Consider the following 13,121-nt stretch of genomic DNA (forward strand, 5'->3'; position numbering starts at 1 on the left):
GAGAGAGGGGGGGGTGAGAGAGAGATATCCCTTGGCGCCATAAGCGTCACCTAAGATCCTTTTTTAAAAAGATTTATTTTATATATATGGTGCTCTGTCTGCCTGTGTGCCTGCCAGCCAGAAGAGATCACCAGATCTCATTATAACTGTTGTGAGGTACCATGTTGTTGACCTGCCTCTGCCTCCAGAGTGCTGGGCTTAAAGGCATGCCCGGCTAGTCTAAGTTCCTGGTTGAGTGTTTGTAAGCCTGAACCCCCAGGCTTCAAGTTCAATGATGACCTAGAGTATAGAAGTTACAGTTAAGTGGTTAGGGTACGTGCCTAACCTGTCAAGATTCTAGGTTACCAAGGACAGGAATAGCAGGAAAGAGTGTGTGTTGGTATTACGGTTTTAACATTTTTTCCCCCGTAAAACTGGGAATATATTTTCATATTAATCCCAATTCCTCCTCCCTCCCTTCCCAACCACCATCTGCTCCCTTAGAGAAGGTTTAAGGTCTCCCATAGGTCTGACAAGCAGGAAACCTGCGTTAAAACCAATCTAGGCTCCCTGAAAGCAGGTGACAATGTCTTAACATTCTCGAAACCTTATTTGACAACAACAACAACAAAAATCCTCCAACTCCCAAACTATTAACAGAGCTCACATTGGCTTGTTATTTACCTGAGTCACAACAATATTACACTCTGCTGCTCTGTCATTCTGGATAAAGTCATCCAAAATGTACTGTGGAACCTGTGTGGTTTTACCACATCCAGTGGCCCCGCGAATGATCACAACTGAATTTTGACTAATGGCTTCCAGGATTTCAGGTTCAAATTTCTTCACAGGAAGCATCTCTCTCTCTTGTAATACCTGCACAGAAAAGTCAAAACTCAGTAAAACTTCATTAGAACCATTTCCATATTAAAAAGGTACTATATTTTAACTGGCTTAGTTCGTGATATATTCTATGATACCTATTTATCTCTAATAGAATTGATTCTCACTAAATTTCTAAATAATCTTTCTTGGTCTTCATCCCCCTATTTCATTCTTAGGTCTCCAGAAACTTTCTAATTTTGTAATTGTTTGCCACAAAATGTTAGCACTTTTGAAAACCAACAAAGAAGCACAACTCATTTCTAGGTCCTGACTGAATTAAAAGCCACTACTTTATCAGTTAGCTATGATTAATAATTTGGTGAAATGTGCCATTCTACCTAACAATGTTCTTTCTGAAACACTAGACAATGTAGTAAAATTTTCACCACTTACACTTTGTAAATTATGATCCTGTTCCAGTTGGTATGTTAATTCATTCTTAAGATCCATGCTTATTTGTTCAGTAGAAGCCTATAAAAAGAAAACATTCAAAGAAAATCTATTTTATTTCAGTATACTTTTCCGTAAAATATAAGGAAATAAATGTACGGAATTTATAAATAAAATATACGGAAGACGACGTTTTAAACCCCAAAATTGATCTTAGAGGGCATGTGATACTTACATAAGCCAGAGGCCCTTCATCAATGTTGCTACTAGTCCAAGGATTCCAGTTGGACTGTGGTGGTGACCAAGGCACCACTCCAACTGCGTTTTGTCTTTGAGATGGTTCAAAATGAGCCAATTTCCCAATGTTGAGTATAACTGGCATAGAAGGATCAACGGGCTAGGAAAAAGCAAAATAAATAAATGTAGACACTTGTCTATGGGGAGATTTTAAAATAAAGTTAACTACAAAAAGCTGTATATATGCTTACTGGAGGCACAATTTCAAGATCTAGCTCTTGAACCACATTTTGCAGTTGATGCTCCAAATCAGGAGAGAGGAAAACTTTGTAAGGCTCAACCTACAAAAAGAATATCATCAACACATCCATAAATAATTCAGAACTATTAATTTTAGCAAAGTAGAGATAGAGAGCTGACAGTATATAATAGGGCTAATATAGACATAAACAAAAATTCCTCTTAGAGAATCTTTATAATTCACTCAGTGGATCTTAAAAGAATGCTAATTAAATACAGCCTTTTAATTTCTTGATATTCTAAGCTTTGATCTGATATAGGTCAGAAGTAAAACATCTGCCTGGCATTTAGAAGCCTTAATTTACATTTATTATGCTCATGTCCCCCAACTCATTCCTCCCTCAAACTATAAATTCAACTCCTTTAGTCAACTACTAAGTTACGAGTATTAATGCCTCAATACTTACTCTCTCTCCTTCTTTCTTCTTTGTAAGCCCAGAGTATGCCTCAATCACTCCAAGATGATAGAGTTGTCGAACAAGAGAGAGGGCACATGATTGTGCTGCTAATTTCTTATTTGACCCATGTTCACGTGCGAAAATCCCTACAAGGATTACCAAGACAGAAATGAGCTGAACAAGGAACCATCAGTAACAATTAAACATTCATATACTAAACAACCACTGATAAAAAGTACATCACAGTTCTTTTCATTCTATTTATTAACCAAATCCAATTCTATATAACTAATCATTTAAGCCTATACTAAACTGTTGTCATTACCACATCATTAAATCGGACTAAAAAATGATAAACTCAAAATGTAAGTATAGAATGAAATTACATATACAATGGTCAATTACATCAAGAAAGAGGGTAATTTAAAAAACGTTCATTGAAAAACTTCCTGAGTCACAGCCTCTTTTTTTTAAGATTTATTTATTTATACAGTATCCTGCCTGTAGGCCAGAAGAGGGCACCAGATCTCATTATAGGTGGTTGTGAGCCACCATGTGGTTGCTGGGAATTGAACTCAGAACCTCTGGAAGAGGGGTCAGTGCTCTTAACCACTGACTGAGCCATCATTCCAGCATCCTGGCCACAGCTTCTTATGATTACCAGAATCCGAACTCCAAAGCTTTAGTATGCAAACCAGACCAAATTTTAAAATAAGTAGGTCTCACAGGTCATACAGTCTATCACACCTGTGACGTCTGCTTTAGTATGAAATTCAATGCAGACAACTCAAATTCTTTCCTCCATGGAAGCCAAAGTTATGTTATTTACCCCCCCCAATCAAAAAAGCAACCACTGTTATCAGCTATGAAATTTTCCATATGCTAAAATTTAAGCAAGTGTTAAATTACATTAAGAATTCAGAAATACAAATAATCCAAGACATTCCTTTAAATCTTCTGATCAAATAATCTGAACCATTATGTATGGTATATCTTTCTATCCTCAAACCCTAAGTCTTAATCTTTCTTTAAAAAAGATTTATTTATTATGTATACAGTGTTATGCCTGCATGCCAGAGAGGGCACCATATCTAATTACTGATGGTTGTGAGCCACCATGTAGTTGCTGGGAATTGAACTCAGGACCTCTGGAAGAACAGCCAGTGCTCTTAACCTAGAGCCCCCTAAGCCTTATTGCCGAAGAATTAATGTAAGTACCATCTCAGCCTTTCTATCATCTACTATGGATGAGTTTATTCTTTGTTTTCTTAAGGTTAGTGGCTTTCTCATGGTTTCTCTGGTTGTTTTTGAGTGTCTCATGTAGTCATGGCATAATTTCCAACATTCTATGTAGTAAAAGGTAACTTTTAACTGTTTTTGTTAAAGACAAGGGTCTCATGTAGCCCTGAATGTGGCTACTCACTATGTGGGATGGACAGGTCTCAAAGTGGCCCCAATACCCGGAACACATTTCTGATTCTCCTGCCTCATCTTGCAGTGCGCTGTGCCACCTTACCTAGCTTGTGTGGTACTTGAGCCAGAAATAAATGCAAACAATCACCAAGTAAGTTAAAAGCCCAGCCCCCATGCCTCTTTAAAACTTGCTTTTGGCCCGGGCGATGGTGGCATGCGCCTTTAATCCCAGCACTTGGGAGGCAGAGGCAGGCAGATCTCTGTGAGTTCGAGTCCAGCCTGGTCTACAAGAGCTAGTTCCAGGTCAGGCTCCAAAACCACAGAGAAACCCTGTCTCGAAAAAAACCCCCAAAAAACCAAAAACTTGCTTTTGGGTTTGTTTTGAACAAAAGGCTTAATTTGGAGCCTTCTGAATATAATCTTATTACCACTGAGACCCAAAGAAAAAGACCATTATTTAACAGAATGCTGATAGCTAGAGTTCCAGGGACTTTGGTTCAGTTGTTTCAATGTACGGGATACTGAATCAATAATCCTCTAAGTAAGCAATCTACCAACGAATTTGCTTATCTCCTAAATCCACAAATTTACCTATTGGCTCTATTTAACCTTTGGTATTTTGTTATTTTAAAACAAGGTTTTTCTCTCTTATACAAGACTGGAACTTATAGGCTGCCCTCCTACATTAATACACACAATGCAGGTCCCACCACCATTCCTAGCTACATGGTTCTCAAATGCTACAGCTTATTGCTTTTAATTTTATTACCCAATCCAACCCATTAAATTCCATTTCGCTACTTAAAACTTGAACTGTAAACATCCTTCATGATCTGACCACTAAAATATTACACAAGCATCTTTTGCAAACATGGTTTAGGAGATTTACACCTGTGTTGAACTCCAGTAATATCCTAAAATGTTATTATTATAGGTATCATGGTACCTAAAACTTGCTGTTTCAGATAGGTTTCTCTGGCATTATTATAAGGTGACCAACTATTTTGGTAACTGTTAAGTCTAAAAGGCTACCAATTTTATAAATGAAACTCCTATAAAAGGAAATCTACATCACTTAAGGAAACAGACAAATACAAGCAGGCTTGCTTTTGTGCCTAGGTCTAAGACAGGCGCTTCATATCTAGACTGTTAATTTCATCATCTGTTTATATGATGCATAATGGTATCCACAGTGCACCTCCTACCCTCAACTTTCCCTGGTCTAACTTCTTCCACTCTACAACCATAACTCAAATTACTATGCATGAAATTTAAATACCTAGCTCCCACTTTAGTATACAGTATCAATAACTCAAAATCCCGTGTTACTTTCCTATTCTTTCTTTCCCATTAATGAATAGTTCAATTTTTCAATGTAATAGGCTAAAACTAACTTCTCTATAGTGTTGTATGTTCTTTCAAAGTAGCTCAAGACTTTATAATGTGAAAATATCTTCACTGCAAAAACTTTAGGAGTAGTTTAAAAGGAATTACACTTACTTCTGCCCAGCTGCTTGATATAAATGGTCATTTCTGCAATAAAGCTCCTGTAACAACATATACAAACAAGGTTAGAAATTTATCACTCTAAGTTACTAACTCCATATCTACCTAGTCAGGGAGGTTTTCCAACTGCATTCAATAAAAATTATAGCAAAAAACCATTCTGAACATTTATTTCTGTCCAATCCTAGAACAAAAAGTATATAAACTGCAAATATGTATGACATTAGTTATTAACAGCTGGAGAGTTTTCTTTCATGAAAAGAAAATGTTACATTTTTAGATTATTATAGAGTTACTTATTTTTATTCCAAGGTTAGAATCTGAATATGAGAATGCTTTCAATAAAAAAATTTTTTTTGTTTAGATTGTAGCTAAGTAAGAAGAACACCAAACTCTTCAAATTATATATATATAGTTACAACCTGTTAGGGCAAGTTCATACATGCAAGCACTATATATACCAGTAGCTCCTGTGGCAGAGTCCTGATTACTTATAGCTGCAAGAAGTCCTTGGTGACAAAAAAAATATTTTAGCCTACTTTTAGGTATTTAAACCAGGGCCTAGAGAACAAAAGTAATTTTTTACATTACACCTAAAACTGCTAGCAGGTTCTAAGGAATAAATTTAGATTTTTAGCAAAAGTATGCTGGTCCTTCACTGCTCGTACATTCAAACTTGACTTTGTGCTGTGAACAAAAGGTTAGGTGAAGCTTAGGGAAAAAAAATGTTAGTCTCCTTCCTAAACTTCTTTGTCAACTGACCTTCAGGTACAAGGAAGGGCTTCAAGGGGTCAAAGGCCACTGGCTTTCAGGGGAACAACATCCACCCTTTCATTAATGACACCGATGACAGTATGTTTCTCAGCCAGGCTTAAAGTCAGCACTCAATCTCATTCTCCTCCACCTAGGGGGGAACAGCAACACCAGAAATCAGTTTACAATAGTTTCCCATGTGATTGCTTAGTTCAGCCTAAGCATCAGCACATGTGTATATGAACACAAACCTCTGGTGTTGCTGTCTATTATGCCTTTCAATAAAGGACATACAAGGAGCAATGTGTCCCAGCTCCAACTGTCTGCCTCTTACATTGTCTTGTCCTGAATTCTTTGCTTTTACATCAGAAATCAGTAAGATACTGAAATCAAGCTTTTTGGCAGCAATTCAGTTAAAAACAGGCACAATTATGTATATAATAATAATAATAATAATAATAATAGTAATAATAATGTTAAAACATTATTATTAATGCTGGGAATTTGAACTCTAGGCCTCAAGCAAACTATGGAGATGCTCCACTTGAGCTCTATCACCAGCATTTCCAATTATTATTACAAAGAAAAACTACCAGGAGCTGGCAAGTCCAATAAGTTACACATAAAGCATTAAAAATTGTTAGTCTGTTTTGTTTTTTATCTGATAACAAAATGAAAATAATGACACCAAGCATATAGTATTTGAGAATTCAGGACTGAACAAAGCAGTAGGAAGCAGGAGGAGCCATGCTCTGATCATTTTGAGTATGCGGTCAATTTTTTTTGTATGTAATGATAATTTTAGGGTTGCTATTTGCACCCAAGGGAGAACACTTTGATTTAAGAAAAATGTTTCAAATTTATTTTGGATAATTTAATTTTTTATAATGAAAGACAGCAAATCCAATTAAGACGTTTTCCAAAACTGCTTCCTTTCTCTTCCAATAAAAATATAGTGCCTCCCTGAAGAATCTAATCTGTATGAGCCTTCCTGGGAGTAATAAGTACTACACCCTGGAATGCTCTTAGGAAGAACATCAAGCAGGCTGAGAAACATACGGTCACATATCTTCCCTTACATTGTTTTATAAACTTAACATGAAAAAAAAAGCATTCTAATTAAAGTCACATATAAAACCTTCGCGATCCTTCGACTTCATGGTATTCAAGAAACAGGATTCTTTAAAAGAGCTGCCAACATCAAACTCAAGTCAAATTTGGATACAGACGAAATACAATCTACTAAGACAACAAAACATACCAGAACCATTTCAAGTATTAAAGCTATCTATGTCCAATGAAACTACACCAATCAAAATCACCTCTGACCAATTAGGTCAACTAACAAATGGCCAGTGGATGTTAAGGCCTTCGGCCTCAGCCAAATGATAATCTTAAAAGTCTAGCAACAGACTTTTGTAGGACTTCTTATACAACAGCATTACATTCTTAAGTGAAAACTATGGCAACTACAAGTCAGTAATTCTTATACATATTTATCTTTTTACAATTCACTGCTGATGCACACAATAAACTGGTTAACTAACATTTGGTTAAAACATAAACAGCCAAACAACCTTAACTTCTTTACAAAGAAAATAGTGAAACAAGCAAACCTGTTGTGATCGGGACCCACTTGGGTGTACTTATATTCTCCTTGGATCTTTTCTTTTTGGAAATACTGGTTCAAGCGAGCCTTAGCATTTTCCAATGTCCAGTTTCCATGAAGGCCAGCATTTAAGTCCACTTCTTCTGACTCTAGAGTCTGTGGAATCAATGATGATTAAATTTGGCTGCACTACTTATCAGTACTTAAGGTACAATAACAAGTAACATCTCTTTTCCAATACAAAAACCCTGTTTTGTTTTTGTAGTGCTGAGATCCAGGGTCTTGTACACGACTAGACAAGTACTTATATCACTGAACTATCCAAAACCCTTATTTTTGAGAAAAGACATAGGAATTCTAAAATTCCTATGTTCTTGGAACTGTCACTCAGGCTGGCCTTGAATGTCATTACCTTTCTACTGCTGGACTACAAGCAGGTTAGTACTAGCAACCATTAAAAACGGCTTTTAAGCTATGGCCACTGGATCAAGACACTGTCTCAAAAATATAGCAGAAAACCCAATAACTAATTATATTATGAATTTGTGGAGATACTCAACCCTGCTGTGAATTCTACCCCAAATCCTATTTTAGGGGATGTGACATCGTAAGAGCCTTACCGCTTGCACTTCTTGTTCCTCCTTTCTTGAGTAGTAGTCTTTTAAATTGGCTCCTCTGTCCCAGGTGGGTCCAGGAGAACCATAGCCAGATGAAGACTCTACTCCAGAATTATTCTCTGCTAAAAAAAAAAAAAAAAAATAAAGCAAAATAAAATCACTCTTTTAACTAAAAAGAAATTTTAATTATTTTAAAGAATACTCCTAAAAAAATTTTGTCATTTTGTGTTTGGGCACACATTTTTAGTAATGTGGAAGGGTACCTGAATCAGGACTATCTTAAAAATTTTAAGTAACTGACAATCCAATCCTATTCATTTCTTTGTTGATTGTCTATGCCTATGCATGTGGAAATGATAGTATAATCTCCAAGAAGCAGTAAATAAGCTCTCTGATGATTAATTAATGTAACTGTTGACTGAATCCTCTAGCAGTAATTGTCTGTTAGAGATTGTCTTGGCTAAGTTAACCAGAGTGCATAAAACTGCCAACCCAATGGGAAGACTCCTTTCTTTAGAAACTAATAGTGAAAATTCACTGCTCTGTTTTTTGCAAGGTCACCAGCTGCTTTCTGCTTTAATCTCCTCCAACCTTGAAATCTGTCATGATGGACTGTGAACCATAATAAATCCATCCTCCCTTGAACTGCTTTCATCTGCGTGGTTTTTCTCACAACAAATACATTAAAAGCTGGCCTGGCCTACTTGCCCAATCTGTTTCTGCCCATACTGGATGCTAGTTGATTTAGAACACATCCTCGGGCATGGTAGTCTCTCTGTCCTAGGTACTAATATTCTTGGCTTTTGTTGTTTGTTTTCAGACAGGCTTTGATGTAGCTTAGGGGCCTGTCAGGGAACTCACTCTGTAGACCAGGCTGACCTCGAACTCAGATTAGCCTGCCTCCAGGCATGAGACTACCACCCATAATGTATTTTTAATGTAGATTTGTTTTTTAAACTAAGAATAAAACTCTCCAAATAGACATGAACAACCATAATAGTGTTATTCTCAGTTAAGTGCAGATGTTCAAGTCTCTTTCTTACCTGCTTTGAGAGCCAGATGTGGAGGAAGTGGTCCTCCCATGGGTGGTGGTGCACCTTCTCCAGTACTTGCTGTGCTATCAGATGTGTCCGTAAGTATGGGTGGGGGTGGTACAATCTGTACAAGGAAATGTCAAAACAGTGTCAGTGCTTTGTTTTGGCTTTTTTTGTGTGTGTGTGAGGAACCAGAAGTCTCTTTCAAGACTCAAAAGATGCCATATATTAAAGATCCTTTCCAACAGTATTTTACCTATTTCTTAGAGACAGCTTCATGTAATTTAAGCGTATACCAAGCTCTTACATAACCCATCCCCACTTGCTGAAATTAAGTCTTGCTATAATCTGTCTTTCTCCATTGCTGTTTGTTTCCTCAACATCTGACCATTTAAGGATGTCCAACTATTATACATCCTTAACAGGAAGTAACACTACCCTCAAGAATTCAAAGCTAATCTGGGCAATGGTGGCATATGTCTTTAATCCAGCACTTGGGAGGCAGAGGCAGGGGATTTCTATGACTAGTTCAAGGTCAGTCTGGTCTAGAGCTAGTTCCAGAACAGTTAAGACTGTTACAGAGCCGGGCGGTGGTGGCGCACGCCTTTAATCCCAGCACTCTGGAGGCAGAGGCAGGCGGATCTCTGTGAGTTCGAGAACAGCCTGGTCCCCAATAGCTAGTTCCAGGACAGGCTCCAAAACCAGAGAAACCCTGTCTCAAAAAACCAAAAGACTGTTACAGAGAAACCCAGCTAATTACCCAGTAATAGTGGTATATGTGCTTAATTCCAGCAGTGGGGAGGAAGAGGCAAATTTTTGCAGATTATTAGATCCTATCTTATTAAAAATCATTAGATATACTCTGGTTTCTCTTCAGATCGTATAAATCTTTCGCCTTTTACTAAAAAAAATAAAAAAAATAAAAAAATAAAAAAAGTAAAAATCATTAGATAAATTTCTGGTGCCAAATATGGTAAAGCATTCCTTCAACCCCAGCAACAGGAAGGCAGGATTCAGAGGTTAGCTGTAAATTTGAAGCCATCAGAACTTAAAAGTTAAGGACAGCAAAGGCTAGTGAAATAATCTCTAAAATTTAAGTGTGCGACATGGTGGCACACAATTTTAGTCCCAGCACTGGAGGCAGGTGGATCCATGTGAGTTCCAGGAGGAGCTGTAAGATACATAGTGAAACCTTGCCTTTCTTATATAGTAAACGAAGTATTTAATGTTATGATAAATGCCATTTTTAAGGCAAGACCTATGTTATCAGAATTACCCACTCCAGGCAATTTCTCTACCTGAGCCTACTAAGTGCTAGAACTTTAATAAAGTTAAGATTCATGTGTTCAAATTTCTATGTTTATACAGTTAATTACATAGTATACCTTTTCTCATGACAGTCTTACACTAAGGCAACTGGGAGTTTGAACATCAGTAAGATTACTATTTGGGTGGAAGCATCACCCAAGCCACTGGCATCCATTTATTCAAAGTGTCTGGGGGATGTGGTAGCACATGCCTTTAATCCCAGCACTGGGAGGCAGAGGCAGTCAGGGAATTCGAGACCAGCCTGTTCTACAGAGTTCCAGAACAGACTCTACACAGAGAAACCCTGCCTCGTAAAACAAAGAGTCTGAAATGTTTGGGTAGAAGTTCCATTCCAAGCCCTGTCTCCTAGGAGTTGTCTGATTCTAGACCCCACCAAATGATGACCCCTCCCTAGAGACTAAGACCACTCCCACAGCACCCCAGAACAAAGATGTGGTTTTTTGGTCTTCCTTCCCAGTCTCCTCTCTGGGGTGCTGGAAAGCCATATGGGAGCACTAGTATTCATTAAACCTGGACCTTTTCTAATTCGGTCTGATTTGGTCTGATTCAAAATATTGTGTCAGCAAAGAGGCTTATTGGGGTGCAGAAACCTTTTGATTACTGGTGTGAATTTGCTGTTACCATTTTTTTTTGGGGGGGGGGGGGTTTCGAGACAGGGTTTCTATGTGGCTTTGGAGCCTGTCCAGGAACTAGCTCCTGTAGCCCCAGCTGGCCTTGAACTCAGAGATCTGCCTGCCTCTTACTGTTACCATTTTTTAAGATAGCCTAGACAATACCCTAGACAACCTGAAACTTGTCATGTAGTCTACATCTTGCTTCTTGTCTTAGAAGTGCCAATACCACAGACTTGAACCATCGAGTCCAGCTTGTTTTCATTTTTTAACTGAGAAATAGTTTTCTTAATACTATTAGAAGCTGTTTAATTCCAGCACTTTAGAGACAGTGGGAGGCAGATCTTTGAGTTCAGGCCAGTCTGGTCTATATAGTAAAACAGGCTAGAAAGGACTACACACTAAGATCTTTTCTCAAATATTAAAAAAAAAAACAACAAAAAACCCAAACCCAACTACACAATAGTATTAGGGGGGGGTCAATGAAACAAATTTAAGACACTTGCTAGTCTGGAATGCCTGGCTGCATTTCTTTACTTCACTTAAAGCACTATTGTTTGCAAACCAGGTACTATGGCGCATGCCTGTAATCTCAGCATTTGGAAGGGTGGAAGCAGGGGGATTAAAAAGTAGGGGCAGAGGGCTGGAGAGATGGCTCAGTGGTTAAGAACTGATTATTCTTCCAGAGGACTGGCGTTCAATTCCCAACAACCACATGGCAGCTTACAACTGCCTGAATATCCAGTCCCAGGGGATCTGACACCTTCACACGGATGCACATAAAATAAAGTTAAACAAATCATAATTAAAAAAAAAAAGTAGAGGCAGAGCCAGGCGGTGATGGTGCATGCCTTTATTCCCAGGGCTCGATAGGCAGAGAAGCAAGTGGATCTCTGTGAGTTCGAGGCCAGTTTGGTCTACAAGAGCTAGTTAGTTCCAAGACAGCCAGTTCTGTTATGTCTCAAAACCACCCACCACACACACAAAAAGTAGAGGCAGAACTACTAACGTCAATCAAGTCAACCCTGGTTACATAACCATTCTAGGATATTTAAGACCCTGTCTGAGAAGTTTTCAAAATGCTTTTAACGTTAAGTCTGAAAATTTAGCTTCATGAGCAAAATTTGCAAACATATTAAGGGAGATAACTCGTAAACTAGGTACACGACAAACTTATGAAACTTATTCTATACAAAGATACCACAGTTCATTAGAGAACAATATAGGGGCCAGAGAGGGTAGTTCAGTGGTTAAGAGAACCTGCTGCTCATGCAGAGGACCAGGACTTTGTTCCCAGTATCTGCATTGTGGCTTACAATAATATATAACTCCTGTTCCAGATCTGATGTCGTCTGACCTGTGGGCACTAGGCATGCACACTTAAGCCAAACATAAATACCGTTAAAATAAATATTTAAAAATTAAAAAGCACAGTAACTCCGACAATGGTGGTTAATCCCAACACTCAGGGTAGAGGTGAACCTGAGTTTGAGGCCAGTCTGGCTCTAGGATGGACTGGGCTATACAAAAAAAAAAAACCTGTCATGAAAAGCAAAACAAAGCAAAAAAAAAAGGGGGGGGGGAAGGGAGGCACAATACAGCCTGCTGGACCTCATGTCCCAAGTCTGGAGACCCAGGCAGAGATCTAAAGGCCAGTCTTGGCCAGAGACCCAACTTCAAATAAATTTTTTTAAAAATGAGTATAAGACACCCTCAGTATGCCTTGTGGTGGTGGTACACGCCTTTAATCCCAGCACTTGAGAGACACAGACAGGCAGATCTCTGTGAGTTCAATGCCAGCCTGGTATATGTAATGAGTTCTAATAATAAAATCCTTGATCTGGAGAAATGCCTCCGCAGTTAAAAGCACTGGCTACTCTTCAGGTCCTGAGTTCAATTTCCAGCAACCACATGGTGGCTCACAACTATCTCTAAGAGCCGGGCGGTGGTGGCGCACGCCTTTAATCCCAGCACTTGGGAGGCAGAGGCAGGCGGATCTCTGAGTTCGAAACCAGCCTGGTCTACAGAGCTAGTTCCAGGACAGGCTCCAAAGCCACAGA

At 38.4% G+C, this 13,121-nt stretch overlaps 1 protein-coding gene across 3 annotated transcripts in view; it reads right to left on the reverse strand.

Moving 5' to 3' along the window:
- Dhx9 (DExH-box helicase 9) overlaps positions 1-13,121 on the reverse strand; it is a 37,791-nt gene that overhangs the window by 16,438 nt on the left and 8,232 nt on the right. Inside the window, exons 4-12 of one of the 3 annotated variants that reach the window (XM_005363875.3) lie at positions 9,131-9,245; positions 8,091-8,206; positions 7,478-7,626; positions 5,103-5,149; positions 2,199-2,335; positions 1,743-1,832; positions 1,490-1,651; positions 1,258-1,335; positions 664-855 (exon numbers count right to left, since the gene is read on the reverse strand). In XM_005363875.3, the coding sequence (XP_005363932.1) occupies positions 664-855; positions 1,258-1,335; positions 1,490-1,651; positions 1,743-1,832; positions 2,199-2,335; positions 5,103-5,149; positions 7,478-7,626; positions 8,091-8,206; positions 9,131-9,245 (1,086 nt within the window). Of the gene's footprint in view, positions 1-663; positions 856-1,257; positions 1,336-1,489; positions 1,652-1,742; positions 1,833-2,198; positions 2,336-5,102; positions 5,150-5,870; positions 5,959-7,477; positions 7,627-8,090; positions 8,210-9,130; positions 9,246-13,121 lie in introns of those variants that run through there. The other 2 variants (XM_005363874.2, XM_005363876.3) reach the window with 2 other exon arrangements.

This window comes from Microtus ochrogaster, assembly GCF_000317375.1.
Source record: "Microtus ochrogaster isolate Prairie Vole_2 chromosome 6 unlocalized genomic scaffold, MicOch1.0 chr6_random_2, whole genome shotgun sequence".
Classification (NCBI taxonomy): domain Eukaryota; kingdom Metazoa; phylum Chordata; class Mammalia; order Rodentia; family Cricetidae; genus Microtus; species Microtus ochrogaster.